Source organism: Pan paniscus, chromosome 19, assembly GCF_029289425.2.
Source record: "Pan paniscus chromosome 19, NHGRI_mPanPan1-v2.0_pri, whole genome shotgun sequence".
NCBI classification, from domain to species: Eukaryota; Metazoa; Chordata; class Mammalia; order Primates; family Hominidae; genus Pan; species Pan paniscus.
The window spans coordinates 11,715,832-11,733,873 of NC_073268.2; the positions used below are offsets into that span (position 1 = coordinate 11,715,832).

The window sequence follows — 18,042 nt, forward strand, 5'->3', positions numbered from 1 at the left end:
ATAAATCTACCACTTCTGTTCCTATCAGGAGCACCCAGTATTCCTTTAAAATACCAGACCAAGTGACAGTGGTGACTGCCAGGAACGTTAGCCCCCTGAAGTATCAGCGTTTGAGTTCTCTGGGCATTCTGTGGGCCCTGCAGTGGCACTTGTCCAAAAGTGGTACTTCCCCACTGTTGGAGAATCAGACGTGTACCCATGAGAAGAGCTTTTACTCTGATAAGGGGAAGAAAAAATCACCCCCAAACCCAACAGCTCTGGCCATGAGTACTTTCCTCTTGTCTGTCCCTTAAGGGTTACTTTTTGCAGTGCAGCAAGAGAGACCGACATCAACCCTAGTTACAAGCAATAGATAGTGATGGCTGGAGGGAGTGAGCAGGAGGAACCCAGTGCTCCCCACACCCATTCACATCCCACCCTTGTGTTTCTCAGGCACATGGCAAAAATAACAAGTCCACAAACTACAGCTAGATTTTTTAAATCCACTCAATCTAAGGAGGGGAAAAAGCAGGAAGGAGAACTGGGTAGGTAAAAGACACAGGGAAAATAACAAAATATTCAAATCAGACCAGGCACAAGAGCTGGCAAAATCTATTACCAGGAGAAATGCCCGTGAACAATGTTAAAAATCCACATCCAGCTGGGCATGGTGGCTCACGAGGTCAGGAGATCGAGACCATCCTGGCTAACATGGTGAAACCCCGTCTCTACTAAAAATACAAGAAATTAGCCGGGCGTGGTGGCGGGCACCTGTAGTCTCAGATACTCGGAAGGCTGAGGCAGAAGAATGGCTTGAACCCGGAAGGAGGAGGTTGCAGTGAGCCAAGATCATACCACTGCACTCCAGCCTGGGCGATAACTGAGTGAGACTTCGTCTCAAAAAAATATAAAAATAAAGAAATAAAAAATCCACTTCCTCACATGCTCCAGGAACAAAAATTCCAAATCTTCAGCAAGTCAAGGAAAAATGCAGAGGGCCTTTGGCAGGGTGGTCTTGGCTTTCTTGGGTGAGGGGAAGGGAAAGGGACAAGGAGCTAACACCACCCCCTCCCAGCCCCACCCACTTTGGATGGCAGGAGCCTCACAGCCGGCCATGGCCTTCAGTGTGGCTGGAGATGGATGTGGTACAGAAAAACGTTTCTGCACGGGCTGAGCTGCTCAGGGAAAACCACAGGGAAACAATCTGGTTTAAGCATCTACTGCTGAAGAGGAGCACTGAGGAGAGGAGGTGCAGCTGGGAAAAGCATGTTCTCCTAGGGTCTGGACTCCATGAGTGCTGAGAATGAATACGGGAAACAGGACAGAGAAGAGGCAACCACTGAGAACATACGAGGACTCATTGCTGAGAGGAAAGCCGAGGAGAACCAGACGCAAAGCAGCAAGGCTAGTCCCTTTCAATGTCTGATCACTGCTGGAACATTCCACTTCCTCTAGTGAATTAGCAAGATTCAAATCAGTCCAGTGAGGAAAAAAGGGACACAGAGGACAATAACAAGGCGGCCAACAAGACGAATGAGAGAGAGACTCACAAACACCTTATCACGAGATAAGGAAAGAGCCTCCAGCAAAGTTGAAAAGCACATCAGCAATTATTATGTTGACACTAGGAAAAGAGTGAGGCTTCCTCTAGACACGCAAATACTACATCAGCTATATCTGGAAATACCCTTCTTTGTTTTGTTTTGTTTTTTTGAAACAGAGTCTCGCTCTGTCACCCAGGCTGGAAGGCAGTGGCGGGATCTCAGTTCACTGCAACCTCAACCTCCCGGGTTCAAGTGATTCTCATGCCTCAGCCTCCCAAGTAGCTGGAATTACAGGTGCCCTGCCACCACAACAGCTAATTTTTGTAGTTTTTTTATTAGGGATGGGGTTTCACCATGTTGGCCAGGCTTGTCTTGAACTCCTGGCCTCAAGTGATCCTCCCACCTCGGCCTCCCAAAGCGCTGGGATTACAGGTGTGAGCCACTGCACCTGGCCTGGAAATACCCTTCTTAAACTATGTTTTCAGTCAGTAGTAAAGTGCTACTAATCTGCTGAGTTTCCTACCACCTGAAGATAACACAATAGAAAGACAATTGGAACTGAAAAAACGATTAAAAAAAATAGTAACTTTTTATATTCCAAGAGAAAGAATCCTTGCTTTTCAAAACTTCAGGCTCTCAAATACTTCTGAGTTGTTATAGTCATTGACACCTAGGCAGATTACAACTACACCACACAAATTGCTCAGCAACCACTGCCAACTGAGAAACAACCTAAAATTGAAGACTGCACGCCTCAAACATTTCAAAGCCTGGAGTGTGCTTTCACACAGCTGACTCCTGTCTACCAAGCACACTAGAAACAGACAGACCCACCACTCACCATCCCTTGTCCACGGTTCAACAAGGAGGTTTTCGGGTCCAGACTTATCTTCTTTTCCTTTGACATCACATGCCTGAAGAGTCAACTGGAGAGGTTTACCTGACCAAAGAAAAGGAAGACCAAGCTGTAAGCTAAAATATGAAGAACTAGAAACTAGCACGCCTATCTGTGGAAATAGAGTCCTGTGGCTACCCAGACTGCTAACTAAAAATCTCCCTGTTTAAAAGCTGAAATAGAGCAGTAATATCAGACAAAAGTTGACACCATCCCTTTGTACTTTCCTGAAAGAGACAAAGTACAGCTATGGCCCTGAGTGATTCCAAGGACAGCTTTCTAGATCAATCATTGTTCTGAAAAAAGGACATTATAAGACATAGGTTGATAACATAGATTGAACATATTTGGGGGGGTGATTCCTAAGATACTGTTTTGGAGCCAATAATTAACTTTATTACAATTGCATTTAAATATAAAATATTTTAGGTCTCGTTTCTTTAAATCATCTCTGCAGGCAAAATTTCTGTTTCAAGAATTAGAAAAATCAACTTTTTCAGAACACTTGGCTTTGGCAAAAAATATATATATATTTATATATACATATAAATCAACTTTTGCTATGATGATCTGAAAATGTTTTCCTTTTGTTTTAATAATAGAATGTACACCTGTTCACCTATGATATGACCTAGAACTAGAACGTTACCCCATTCCTTCCTATCCACTGCTCCCTGCCTGAACAACCATTAATCTAAATTCTATTCAGCTTCCAGACACTACCTGCTATCCCTTCTATCCAGCCATGGCTGCTCTGGGCTGTTCACCAGTGCAACCCCCAACCACCCAAGAAAATAACCTTTCAAAATTTAGGGAGGAAACTAGATTTACAGGACACCAATTGTCTAACTTAAAAATTTAAACAGGCAAAAGAAAAAAAAAATTAAACAGGCTGGGCATCATGGCTCATGCCTGTAAATTCCAGCACTTTGGGAGGCTGAGGTGGGAGTACTGCTTGAGTCCAGGAGTTTGAGACCAGCCTGGTCAACATGGGGAGAGCTCATTTCTAAAAAAAAAAAATTTTTAACTAGCCAGGTGTGGTGGCCCATGCCTATAGTCCCAGCTACTCAGGAGGCTGAGGCAAGAGGATCACTTGAACCTGGGAGGTGGACGCTGCAGTGGGCTGAGATTATGCCAGTGCACTCCAACCTGGATGACAGAGCAGGACTCTGTCTCAAAAAATAAATAAATAAAAATAAAAATAAACATAAAAATAAACATAAAAAGAAGCCATTAAGTCAGTCATACTAAGACGAAGGTAGAAACGTCACGGCAGAGGCCAGGTGTGGTGGCTCACGCCTGCAGTCCCAGGATTTTAAGAGGCCAAGGTGGGAGGACTGCTTCAGCCTAGGAGTTCAAGACCAGCTTGGGCAACATAGTGAGACCCAATCTCTACAAAAAAATTTTAAAAATTAACCAGGTATGCTGGCATGCACCTGTGGTCCCAGGTACTCGGGAGAGTGACACAGGACGATCACTTGAGCCTGGGAGGTCAAGGCTGCAGTGAGCCGTGATCATGCCACTGCACTCCAATCTGTGCAACACAGCAAGACACTCTCTCTCAAAATAAATAAAAGGGTAGAAATGTCACTGGAATACTGCCAACAGGATGAGACCCAACACCACATATTGTGGAGTCCAGGAAGGCTGCACTCGCAAGTGGAAGTGCTGCACTGCAGTCTTTTGGGAGTGACTTTATGGGCTCCTATGTTGAGAAGGATTATAAGGCCCCATCCTGGTTTGGCAGAAAAGTGCTCATATGAATTACTGCTAAGCCCAAGGGGGGAAAGCAGTGGCAGACAGGTGTCCAAATCCTTCAGAGCAGCTATCACGGGAATGCAGAGGGATGCATTCTAAGACAAAGATCCCTTTGCACCGTATCTTGGCTAGCTTCCTCTCTCCAACAGGTAAGAACTACTCCAACCCTCTTGGCCTACACAATGAGACACTTTGGTACTTCACCAAAGATGGCTGTGTTCAAATGGCCACCAGACCTGAGTAATTTTGCAAGCAGATCATGGGAGTATAGCCTTGTGGACAATCAAGTGTCCTCTTCTGGTGATACTGCCATCACATAAATGAACCTAAATCCCCCTTCTCCCTGCCAATCCTAGTAAGGTCTGATACTCAGAGGATACGTTCATCCAGGAATCATGGTGTAACCATAACAACCCAAAAAGATGAGAAGATACCAGGAGGTCACATGGCAAAGAATGGTTTTATGATTTGTCCACTGTTGACATTTCTATCACCCCCATGTTTTACCATATTTACCATATTTGAGGAGCAGGTTCTGTCTGACTGACGCCATGGACAAGATGAGGGACGAGGCATCATACTGCGTGTCCAGATGGTCACTGATGGTGCATAGAGAGCTCATGACTTTGGCAACACTTCCTCTTGCGAGAGCAAAAGCCAGAAGAGTCAGTTCTACCTCTGGGGTAGAACAGCAGCTATAAGCAAAGAGCAAAAACTTTTCACTTCTTAAAAACATGAAAAAATCCAGGTAGCTCAAACCCCATGTAAGTGATCAACACAAGTAACATTAACCTGCCATATGCTTTCTACAGGTTTATCCGAAATATTTTTCAAAATCCTCAAGGTAACCTAAGGAAAAATTAAATCAATCCAGAGAGCCAGGGAATGAAAGCCTCACTTCTATAATCTTTAATCTTTAAATATTAAATAATACCAATATGCTACTGTAATAAGCCTCTGCTATTAAGAAGCCTTGGGTAATGAGCTGGCTTGACCAGAGAGTGGAAGGTTTATGCTTGAAGCACTAAAAATGTATCACACTGAATTATACTTCCTTGCTTTTAATTTAAACACATTATACTGAAACGTTAAAAACTGTCTAGATGGCTCAGGGACTGGTTTGACCTCTAATGCAATAATGTCCTCAGGGCTCACTGAGGCAGAAGTGAGTGTCCCTACACAAAGTGGTCACTGCTATCAAGCTATCCAGGTGCCCTTTCCCAGTTCGGTAGGTAATCAGGCTCCCTGGACCTGCATGTGAAGGTCAGCAGGTTCTGAGTGAGGGAAGGCTATGCCAGTTGGACTTTGAGACATCTGTTCTATCAGAATCACAGGACTACTCCCCTTGGGCCCTGCAACACCCCTCACCAACCTTCCCAATTCTTCAGGTCAGGTGATACTGCTAAATAATGGAGTTTAGATGAGTGAACTATTATGTCACTTTCTCTTTAGCTGCTAAAAAGCAACCATTTTTAGTGGTGATCGTTAAAAGATTAATATATATTTTTTAAAGACTTAACAAGCATACGTGCACTCCATTCCTCACAGAGTTTACCCTCATCAGCCTTGATTTTACCTAGTTATCCTTACGAGGAAACTGTCCACTTCTTCCAGCACATTAGGGGAGAGGAAAGTTGAGAAATCTGTAGATCCTGGTGAGAGAGAGAGTGGAGGCATGTGCCGCAGCGCCTTCCTAGAAGAGGAAAATGTAAAATGTAATCAGAACAAAACCAGACCAAATTTAGACAAAAAATAAACTGTTAGAAGCTTGTTTTGACTAATCCCTTATAAACAGACAGTGTTCCCACAGAGAAGCTGGCACACAATATAAACTGGCCCTTCTTTTTTTTGAGACAGAGTCTCGCTCTATCACCCAGGCTAGAGTGCAGTGGCGCGATCTCGGCTCACTGCAACCTCCACCTCCCAGGTTCAAGCGATTCTCCTGCCTCAGCTTCCTGAGTAGCTAGGATTACAGGAGCCCGCCACCACGCTTGACTAATTTGTATTTTTAGTAGAGACGGCGTTTCACCATCTTGGCCAGGCTGGGCTTGAACTCCTGACCTCGTGATCCACCTACCTCGTCCTCCCACAGTGCTATGATTACAGGCGTAAGCCACCGTGCCCAGCCTAAACTATCCCTTTTTGCCCAGGAGTCACAGTGCTAAGTAGTTTAATAGGGTTTTGTGTTTGTTTCTTTCTTTTAGGAGTTCTGCCTCCCTCTGTTGAATAAAACTTATTCAACTCTCTAGAATCCAGCTTTCATGTTAAGTAGTACTAGAAAAACTGACCCAAGAGGCAGAGCAGCTTGAGGCTCAGTAGAAAATTTATTTTACAATTTGTTCAGCAGCAACAGGGAAAAAAAAAACCAAAAGAAAATTTTATAGCTAGGATCTGAAGATCTATGGTATCTAAAGATGTGCCATGACTGTTATGTTCTCTTAAACAGATTAGCACATCACCGTCTCCATTCCTGCCATGTTTCTTGGCCTTTCCACCTTAACGCCTGTTTTAATGTTTCCCTTTCCTCGTCTTTGCTTACATTTATCTTTCTGAATCCCCTAATAGCTTTACCTACTCTAGATTAGCAGTCATCAAAAATTTACGCAACAAATGACTTCTGAGCCCTACTGTGTGCCAGCAACTGTGCTAGGTGACTGAATGTACCATGAAAAATTTCAAGGTATTCTGTGAATGTATCAAAAATAACTCAAAATTCTACAACTGATAGTCGCTTGATGATAATGGTTATGAAAATCCCTGAAACAATTTCATTTCTACATTTCAAAATAGAGACAATAAAGCAAAGCAAACACTGCGTCAGCTCGCACTCTGCCCTAGTTCTGTTCCTGTCTACACAATGAGCCGTTTTGGGGTTGCACAAACATGGCAGCTACACACAGATGCAGCTGATCAGTGAGGTCTAATGCACACAAGTAGCATGCAATCATTTACTGAATTTATTTCCACTGATACAGGCAACACTTCTGTCCCAAAATATTCTTTTCCTTACCTATTTTTCCTCATTGATTTTTTTCAATAAATCTTTAATTTTAAAATAGATTTAGATCACTAATCTTAAAAAGGCAGGAGTGCACGAAAATATCATTGCAGATGAACTAGTAAAACTGAGCAGGGACACAAACTTTAAAATCTGTCCATTCTTCAACCACTTGCCACATCTTCAAAAAAAATATAGAAACCTCTTCCTTTTCCTGAAAATCCAGTCCACAAGATGGGGCTGTGCAGCGCAGACATTTGTATGTGTCTGGGGAGTAAGGGGGAGTCGTCATGGTGGCCTACGGTGAGGTTTTAGAGCCTGAGCAGGGTGAGAAAGGTGTCTTCACAAAGGTACGGCCTGATACGGAATGCAGGCACCAAGTGAGGCAAGAAGGGTGGCCTGGCACAGGGTATAGGAACTCGAGGAAGATAAGAAGGGCATCTGTGCAAGGATGGCCACAGCAGCAGCTCTGCAAAAGATGCTGGAGCAGGAATGGGATAGGGAGGGTGTCCATGCAAGGGCAGGGGCAATGGGACACTGGTTACATAGAGGCGAACTGAGTAAGCACAAAAAATGTATTAAGGATCATGGGAAGCAAGTTTCTTAGTATCAGAGAAGGCAGTCACAAATAAAGAAATAGGCCGGGCATGGTGGCTCATGCCTGTAATCTCTGCACTTTGGGAGACCGAGGTGGGTGGATCTCCACCTAAAGAGCCCCTGATTCAGAAAAATGGCTGATTCCAGGACTAATGCAGGGAACATTCAAGATAAGCCTGGAATATCATGTGTCAGAACATATGGAAGCATTCCGAGAACGAGACATGTCAAAAGGACACACAAGCCAGACTGCAGGGGTTGCCACCAGCCAACTCCAGGATAACATAAGCATCAAAACTGTGGCTGACTATAATCTAGTGCATAAAAGAGGAATCCACTAACATAAAGTTTTGATGAGGAATAAGATATTTACATAGTCTCAAAGTACCGCCTTTAACGTATTTATTAATTATGAAGTGAAAAATATTTATTTTACAATGGAAAAGTCTGGCAAAAACCACTTTAATCAAGTGATCAAAGTTAACAAGACTGCATTAGAATGAGGACTATCTGAAGTTGTGTGCAACCCAACGGGATGCAATGAGAACAAAGCATCACTTCTATGATATTCCTGCTAGAGACAGATAACAAAACCTCAATCTGATCACGATAAAACATCAAATAAACCAGAATTGAAGGACACTCTTCAAAATAACTGACCTGTAATTTTCAAAAGTATCAGGGTCAAGGAAATACTGAGGAAAGTCAAGGAAATATTGAGGAATTGTTTCAGAATGAAGGAAACTAAAGAGAAAGGACAAAGAAATGCAGAGTGTTTCGCTGGATCCTTTTGCTGTAAGGGGCGTGACTGGGGCAACGTGCAAAACTTGCAGGGAGTCTGAGGATGAGATGGTGGCAACATAGCAATGTACACCAATGTGGATTTCCTGATTTCAATGGTTGTCAGTAAATGTTCTTGTTTACAGGAAATACACACTAAAGCAGCAGGAACGATGGGGCACAGGCAGGCAAATTACTCTCTAATGACTGAGGAAGAAATAAAAATTATTTGTTAAATGTAAACTTGCAATGCTTCTCTACGTATGAAATAATTTAGTGAGAATACATGCTACAACAGGAAGAAAGAACAAGGTATGGCCAACTATTAACCTTCAGAGCAGCAGTGTTATTTGCTAACAGTTTTACTCAATAGTGCTAACGAATCTCAAAAGATGTCTAGAGAACAAAATATTAGCAATCTCTTTTTGGCTGATACTCTCACCGCCTACACTATAGGTACCTATTATCAGTTACTGAATCTGCACAATACTAATATTTCAGTGCTGCTATAGCTGGTTGTATTTGTCTTATATGTTACTACTTGGTCTTTTTGCCCTAATGATTTTTTTTCAAAAGTACTCTACATTTCAAAAGAAATTAATTTAGTACCCTGAAAAGATTTCACTCATTCGTGGAAAGAGCCCTCAACTGATCCATTACTGCAGCCTGGTCTTGTGACTTCAGGAAAGGTCACAACATCTGCGTCTATAAAATGGGGTGATTTTCACAGGTACACTTCAGTGTCAGTAGGTAAAATAATAGACTGCATCTGAAAGGGCTTTATCCAACATCAAATCCTATAGAAACATGAGCAATTACTTCCCAATGGACAAGGAACAGGCACAGCATAAGTGACCTCCTCACAAGACTGGTCCACTTAGTGAGCTGATGAAGAACACTGTAGGAACTGTGTGACGAGGAGCAGGAAGGTGGAATGGGCACTTTTTCAGTCTGTAAAGTCAGAACGTCAATCAAAGAGAGAAACACTGTGGAGCTGAGTGGCACGAACAGGAAACACTAGGGCACCTGAGGCCGAGCTGACTGAGCCACAACGATCAATGATGGAAGGCTGCTCAGTGATACGCCCTAAAGGATGATGGGGAATGAGGGCATGTTGAGGGGGCTGGAACACAGAGAGAATGACTTACTGAGTATTGTGCAGCACTGTCTGGACAAAGGCAGGATTTGTCTCCATAGAAGCCGTCACCAGAGATGTCAGCAGAGACCAATACCATATTGCAGAAGCATCTGAGACTGAGACCCCAGACTTCTTAACTCTCTGAAAGCCAACAGCCCTGAGACCATGAATTCTAGTGTCGCAGCCATCGCTAAGACAACGCTTTATGTTAATCTGGACATCTGTCGAGCACAAACAAAAAATTCAGTATTGGATTAACTTCTTTAGGCAAATGCTGGGCTCCCAACTAAAAGCAAAATAGTAATAGACATTTTGAAAAGAAAATTCTGAAGGTACACTTTGATGACAGAAATAAATAGCATGTGCAATGGAACTAGTATATAATAAATTTGTCAAAAAGCTTTGACAAATCTAAGAAATCATAAGAATAATATGTAAAATTAAGGGTGGTTTAAGTCTTTACAACAAAACTTCTTAGGAACTTAGGAGTCTTGAAAAAACTACACAAAGAACATTTTAAAACAAGCCTGTCTGAATACATGGTAAGAACATTTCTAGAATTCTTCCTAGGATTCTGAAATTTGGATTAAGTTATAGAACAGTGGCTGGCTTACAAGCAATTGTGAGAATTTATTTTTAATAATCAAATCCAAACAGATGACACAGACATGACTCACTTTTAAGAGATGTCACAATTTCTTATTTGGGTCAGAGGAGAGAAGGTAAGAATTTAAAAAGGACACAACTTAGAGAAAAGATCACAATATAAGACAGGAAGCTTCTAACCCACAGGCCTAACTACTTATTTGCTAGGGGTGAGACACAAAGACTCTACCTCCCTAGGCCTCAGTTCCTTTGAGCAAAGAACACTTCTTTTGGCCCAGGAAAGCATTAGAAGAAATGAGATAAAAAATGAAGCATTCCGGCTCCCTGAACGAAATAAGCCCAGAAAGCAATCACAGAATTGTGATTATTTCCAAAATGCTATGTGTAAAGCAAGGTTATAATGGTATAAAATTGGAAACAACCTAAATGTCCAAGAATGAGGGGTGGGTTAAAATTACGGCTTTTTTTTTTTTTTTTTTTTTTTGAGATGGAGTCTTGCTCTGTTCACCCAGGCTGGAGGAGTGCAGTGGCACAATCTCAGCTCACTGCAACCTCCGCCTCCTGGGTTCAAGTGATTCTCCTGCCTCAGCCTCCCAAGTAGCTGGGATTACAGGCATGCGCCACCACGCCCGGCTAATTTTTGTATTTGGTAGAGACGGAGTTTCACCATGTTGGCCAGGCTGGTCTAGAACTCCTGACCTCAAGTGACCTGCATGCCTCAGCCTCCCAAAGTGCTGGGATTGGAGGCGTGAGCCACTGCACCCAGCCAATTACGGCATATTTTTACAACACTAAATAAGGATATTCGTGAATATAACACACTCTAAAAAATTACAAAAGAACATGCAAAGACTATCAACATTTTTGTAAAAAGATATGTATAGATTTATGTGAACAGATACATACAGCTCTATTTTTTAGGAAAAAAGGTGTGTAGATATGTGTGCATATATGTGTGTGTATGTAAACCATACACACACTTACACACACAAATACACAAACACACGGAAAGGTCTGCAAGGATCCACATCAAGGCAGTCATAGTAACAATCCCTGGGTAGTAGGATTTGAGTATTTTTGTTTATATTTTTCTAATTTTCCAATATGAAAATGTGAATAAAATTATTTTTAATGGGCCAGCGCAGTGACTCATGCCTGTAATCCCAGCACTGTGGAAGGCCGAGGCAGGCGGATCATGAGGTCAGTAGTTCGAGACCAGTCTGTCCAACATAGTGAAACCCCGTCTCTACTAAAAATACAGAAAATTAGGCGGGTATGGTGGTGTGCGCCTGTAATCGCAGCTACTCGGGAGACTAAGGCAGGAGAATTGCATGAACCCCGGAGGTGGAGGTTGCAGTGAGCTGAGACTGCACCACTGCACTCCAGCCCAGGCGACAATGCGAGGCTCCGTCTCAAAAAAAAAAAAGAAAAAAATATATAGAAAAAACATATATATTACACATGTAAGCATACACAATATATATGTATAAACATATATAAAAACATATTATATATATATGTTTATATATATATATATTTATAATCCCAATGTTTTGGGAGGCCAAGGTAGGAGCATAAAGGCCAGGAGTTTGAGATCAACCTGGGCAACACAGTGAGGCCCCATTTCTACAAAAAAGTGTAAAGAAATTAGCCAGGCATCGCGGTGCATGTCTACATTCCAGCTACTGAGACTGAGGCAGGAAGACTGCTTGAACCCAGGAGTCTGAGGTTACAGTGAGCTATGACTGTACCACTGCACTCCAGCCTGGGTGACAAAAAGAGATCCTGTCTAAATATATATATATATATGTATATATATATATATGTTTTGTTTTGTTTTTAATGAAAAAAATGATTTCACTGCTCTTCTATAATTTCTTTCTTTTTTTTTGGTTTGAGATGGAGTCTTGCTCTGTCACCCAGGCTGGAGTGCAGTGGTGTGATCTCGGCTCACTGCAGCCGTAGCTTCCTGGGTTCAAGCGATTCTTCTGCCTTAGCCCCCCAAGTGGCTGGGATTACAGGTACCCACCCCCACGCCTGGATAATTTTTGTATTTTTAGTAGAGACAGGGTTTCACCATGTTGGCCAGGCTGTTTTCAAACTCCTGATCTCAAGTGATTCACCTGCCTTGGACTCCCAAAGTGCTGGGATTACAGGCGTGAGCCAGCATGCCCCGACGCTTTTCTATAATTTCTACAACACTTAATGAATGAAATAATGACCACTTTTGTGTACATCCTAAGAAGCAAACCGAATCTCAAAAACTAACAGCCTCTTCACTTCAAAGTAAAAAATACTACTCCCTTGCTTTTCCCTATCCCCTCAGTTCTGTTGGACTTACAGAGCTGACTGACGTTGGCATTTTCCAGCAGCGTCACATAGCCAGTGACATTGCTGGGGATGTGCACATCTCGGACTTCCTGAAGATCGCTGGCATTCCTCCCTACAGCTACTGTCACCTGCTGTGGCATGTAGCTCTGGTCAGTGGCAGCCACTGCAATGGACAGGTGCCTAAGCACAACATCTGGCTTCATTTTTAAACTGGAAAACACAAAAAGCAGAAATTACAAATGTTTATAGGAGTCAAGAACTGACAGGATCCAGAAGTCCCACCTCAAAGAGCTTACATTTGATATATCCAAAGACTGGTTTTCCTAACAGCAACTAACTTGAAATGCTGGCTATGAGTTTCAAAGTCCTTCTGACCTTGACCTTCCCACATTTTTTAAAGACCTTTCAGTTCAAGATTAATCTTACGATTCCTTTTAAGCTATTTGTACAGAAAGAACGAACAGTATGAACATTCTAACAAAATCCCTTTACCTGGCAAAAAAGCTAATTTTAAACTGCATACAAAAAAACTGAGTATATTCTCTCATCTATAAATTAGATGTCTAAAGGTCAAATGTGTCCTCTAAGAGAAAAGAATACAATTATTTCTGGCACTTAATTCTACCAATTGGAATTAGCCTGTTTTCTGAGGGGAGAGGTGAAAATTTCAATAGCAGCTTCAGAGCTTCCAGAAATACCACTGTTTATTATCATTAGCTCCACTCCAGGATTCTTGACCACACTATTTCTTCTTCTAAAGTGACCAACTCAGTTACATACAGTGAATTTCAAAAATGTATATAGAAAGAGGCCAGGCACGGTGGCTCACGCCTGTAATCCCAGCACTTTGAGAAGTTGGGAGCTTGAGACCAGCCTGCCAACATGGTGAAACCCTGTCTCTACTAAAAATACAAAAATTAGCTGAGTGTGGTGGTGCGCAGCTTTAATCCCAGCCACCCAGGAGGCTGAGGCAGGAGAATCGCTTGAGCCTTGGAGATGGAGGTTGCAGTGAACAGAGATCATGCCACTGCACTCCAGCCTGGGCGTCAGAGCAAGGCTCCATCTCAAAAAAAAAAAAAAAAAAGAAGTATAGAAAGGGACCGGGTGCAGTGGCTCACACCTATAAACCCAACACTTTGGGAGGCCAAGACAGGAGGATTAAGGCTAGGAGTTTGAGACAAGCCTGGGCAACGTAGTGAGGCCCCATTTCTACAAAAAAGTATAAAGAAATTAGCCAGGTATGGTGGTGCCTGCCTAAATCCCAGCGACTGAGACTGAGGCAGGAGGACTGCTTGAACCCAGGAGTCTGAGGTTACAGTGAGCTATGACTGCACCACTGCACTCCAGACTGGGTGACAAAAATAAGATCCTGTCTTAAAAAAAAAAAAAAAAGTAGAGAAAGGATATTTCAAAATACAATCACATGTAAGTACTTACTCTTTGTGGTATTAATTTTCCTGAGAAACTAGTGAAAAAAGATATGAAATCAGTACTAATCTAAAATTAATCAAATGTTATTTCCTCCTTTAAAATATCAGGGAAATTATCTGTTAGGAATATATAAGCCAGGTTACATGATTTTACATGATTGATTTTACTTGATTCTTAAAGCATCTTCATAGCCACTTAAAATACAAAGAGTAGGCAGTTAAGAAGAAAACATCCCAAAATTTTAAAAAACAGAAAAGTATTATATACCACCCACCGAATCCAGTGTGAACAGGCACTGCCATCTGACTGCCAGTAGGATGAGGTTTCTCCATTTGTCATCTTGTCAATGTCTGCCGAGTTGGAGGATGTTTCTATATAAGCATAGCACTTTGCTACTGACTTGAGTTTATCCATCTCTGGACTTCTAGTTAGATCTCCAGGGCTTTCTGTAGGGGAAACCAGAGTTGATTATATGACATCCCTTTCACAAAGGGAAAAAAAAGAGTCATTTAAAATATCTAACAGAAATACGCTTGGTACTCTGGCCCTAGAAACACAAATCTTCCTTAAAATCTCCTTCCAGATCCTTTTGTAGTTCATCAGCGTCATGAGTGGGTTTTCACGCACATGTGTCAAATATGCCTCCCTCAAACTGTTACGTCATTGGCATATTACCTGACGTGAAGATCATATGTCACCTTCCAAAGAACCCAGTGGCCAAGGATTACCCCATCGTCTCTATCAGTGCAATTCTTTAATCACTGATGTATTTGCAAAACCATGCCGAGAAGAAAATGGTAAATTACGGTTTGAATTTACATTTTTTAAATAATGAGTGACACTTTTTAAGCTGCTGGCTTCTGAGTACAGTCTGGTCCTGCCCTCTTCCATGTTCTTCTGAGTTAATTCATACATTTTCTATACATGATCAAATGTATATATAAACATATATAGAATAGCTAACATTTACTTGAGTGTTTACTATAACCCACGTGCTTTTTTTTGTTGAGATTTTTTTGAGAGGGTCTCACTCTGTTCCCAGGCTGGAGTGCAGTGGTGTGATCACAGCTCACCGCAGCCTCGATCTCCTAGGCTCAAGTGACCCTCCTGCCTCATTCTCCCAAGTAGCCGGGACTACAGGTGTGCACCACCACGCCTGGCTAATTTTTTAAAAAATTTTTTGGAGAGATGGGGTCATCCCTGTGTTGCCCAGGCTGGTGTCAAACTCCTGGCTTCAAGTGATCTTCCCACTTTGGCCTCCCAAAGTACTGGGATTATAGGCATCAACCACCGTGCCTGGCCATGTGCTTTTTATACTTTCCTTATGTATTAATTCATTTTAAAAATTAAGAAACTGGCCAGACTCAGTGGCTCACGCCTGTAATCCCAGCACTTTAGGAGGCCAAGGCAGGCGGATCACTTGAGGTCAGGAGGTCGAGACCAGCCTGGCCAACATGGTGAAACCCCATCTCTACTAAAAATACAAAAACCAGCCAGGCATGGTGGCACGTGCCTGTAATCCCAGTTACTCAGGAGGCTAAAGCACAAGAATTGCTTAAACCTGGGAGGCGAAGGTTTCGGTGAGCCGGGATCACACCACTGCACACCGGCCTGGGAGACAGAGTAAGACTCCGTCGCAAATAAATAAATAAAATAAAATAAATAAACTAAGGAACACAGGGTTAAATAATTGCCCAAGGGCAGAGTTACTAAAAAATTTAGTCAATTGTATCTGTAATATGTTATAAAATTTATTTTTGTACCCACAATGTCACTTGTTTTTGACTCTGCTTATATTTTTTTTTGCTGTGAGCAAGGTTAATTTTCATACAGACTAATTTATTAATCTTTTCTTTCATAGATTCTGGGTTTCATGCCTTGCTTAGAAAGGCTGTTCCGTATTTTACAAGGTGGAACTATTTTCTTCCAATATTTTTAGCATTTTATTTTTAGTTGAACTTTTTGATCATCTGAAATTTATTTTAGTGAATGGAATGTATTAAGAATCTAGTTTCAGCTGGGTGGTGGCTCACACCTGTAATCCCAGCACTTTGGGAAGCCAAGGTGGGTGGATCATCTGAAGTCAAGAGTTTAAGACCAGTCTGACCAACACGGTGAAACCCGTCTCTACTAAAAATACAGAAATTAGCCGGGCATGGTGGCACATGCCTGTAATCCCAGCTACTCAGGAGGCTGAGGTAGGAGAATCGCTCGAACCCAGGAGGTGGAGGCTGCAGAGATCACACCATTGCACTTCAGCCTGGGCAACAAGAACGAAACTCAGTCTCCAAAAAAAAATCTAGTTTTATTTTTTCTTCAAATGGCTAACTAGGTGCCCTAACTCCATCTGTTGGAAGTTCACCTTTCCATCCTGATTTATAACACTGACTTTATCTGGTACTATGTTCTCACATGTATATCGGCATCTATGCCTGGGCTCTGTTATGTTCCACAGACCTATCTATACACATCATGAACTTCTGTTGCCATCTCCAAGTGAGTCTGTGGTGGCTTCCTTCATTTATCCAGCAAATACTCATTGAATACCTACCATGCAACAGGCACAGTGCAGGAATGAGGAAGCAGACAAGACAGACAACACACAAGTGAATCAATAATGCTACAACTTCAGATAACAATAAGCGCGATTTCCACCATTAAACCTGCAAAGGTGACCCTGACCAGAAGGTGGGGGTAGGGGAGGTGTTAATTAGATAAAGCGGAAAGGCATCCCTCAAAGTCACATCTGAGCAGAGAATTGAATGATGAGAAACCAGCTGTGTTAGGAAGAAAGGGAATGAGGAGAAAGATCACATTCTTACGTTACAAACTCATGACTATTTTCAGAAATACAGGCAGGGAAAAGAATTGGCTCATTTTACCAACACAACAGTTAGAAGAAATGATCAGAGTATTTTCAGAACCCCCACACACACATACCCTTTTCCTTTTGTACCAGCTGATCCAGAGACTCCTTCAGGACGGAAGACCGCATGGTGCACATGTTATTGCAGTGCTCCAGCATCGGGTAGGGCATCACCGCGCTGGAGAGCCGATTGCGGTGCAGGAAGCGCAGTATCATTGACGAGTGAATATCAAGGCCCTCCTTCGACTCTGAAAATATGTCTGTGAAACCTAAACAGATGAAATCCATTTTTGGTGTTTTGGGGAAGCCACAGTAGTTTCCACATCCCCTGCCTAGTGGCCTATCTGAATTGGCTAAATTAAAAGCAGTCATTAACAATCTTCATTGATATTTTCAGTTTTAATTGTTAAAAAATCTAAATTTTAAAGAAATGAACCAGTAGCATTCTGAACTTAAGAATTAATTTAGTTGGGTGCAGTGGCTCACGCCTGTAATCCCAGCACTTTGGGAGGCCGAGGCGGACGGATGACCTGAGGTCAAGAGTTCGATACCAGCCTGGCCAACATGGTGAAACCCCATCTCTACTAAAAATACAAAAAAGTTAGCTGGGGGTGGTGGCAGGCGCCTGTAATCCCAGCTACTTGGGAGGCTGAGACAGGAGAATTGCTTGAACTCAGGGGGCGGAGGTTGCAGTGAGCCCAGATCACGCCACTGCACTCCAGCCTGGGCAACAACAGTGAAATTCCACCTCAAAAAAAAAAAAAAGAATTAATTTAATTTTAGTTGAAAAGAATTTTAGAAGACTTAAAATAATGATTTTTTGTTTCAATCCAATCTTCAAAAATGTATAAGCACTTAAACACTAATAGACGTTTTTAAGGAAGTCTTGCATATAGAATACAGGGTAGAAATAAAGTTCAGTGCATTAAGAGTAAAAACATAACTGCTTTTATACTAAGATACTAAGACAATGATAATGACAATACAACCACTACCATTACCACAGTTTCCAACGGCATTTTACAACCAATAAGGTGCTTCCACATACCTCATATCATTCCATCCTCGCAGTAAGGTGAGGGGGGAGGCACAGAAGGTACAGCTATCCTTTTTAACAAC

General features: G+C 42.2%; 1 protein-coding gene and 1 non-coding gene across 6 annotated transcripts in view; one reads left to right on the forward strand and one right to left on the reverse strand.

The window, feature by feature from the left end:
* The window catches only part of ZZEF1 (zinc finger ZZ-type and EF-hand domain containing 1), a 137,764-nt gene that overhangs the window by 94,596 nt on the left and 25,126 nt on the right, over nt 1-18,042 (reverse strand). For 3 of the 5 annotated variants that reach the window (XM_063598863.1, XM_024926259.4, XM_063598866.1), the window contains exons 3-9: nt 16,998-17,192; nt 14,332-14,503; nt 12,637-12,836; nt 9,700-9,910; nt 5,753-5,869; nt 4,693-4,871; nt 2,365-2,463 (exon numbers count right to left, since the gene is read on the reverse strand). In XM_063598863.1, coding sequence (XP_063454933.1) covers nt 2,365-2,463; nt 4,693-4,871; nt 5,753-5,869; nt 9,700-9,910; nt 12,637-12,836; nt 14,332-14,503; nt 16,998-17,192 — 1,173 coding nt within the window. Of the gene's footprint in view, nt 1-2,364; nt 2,464-4,692; nt 4,872-5,752; nt 5,870-9,699; nt 9,911-12,636; nt 12,837-14,331; nt 14,504-16,997; nt 17,193-17,971; nt 17,989-18,042 lie in introns of those variants that run through there. The other 2 variants (XM_063598864.1, XM_063598865.1) reach the window with 2 other exon arrangements.
* LOC112437683 (small nucleolar RNA U13) lies at nt 14,641-14,743 on the forward strand. Its single transcript, XR_003026240.1, has one exon. It is a non-coding gene; the product is annotated as a small nucleolar RNA U13 (small nucleolar RNA).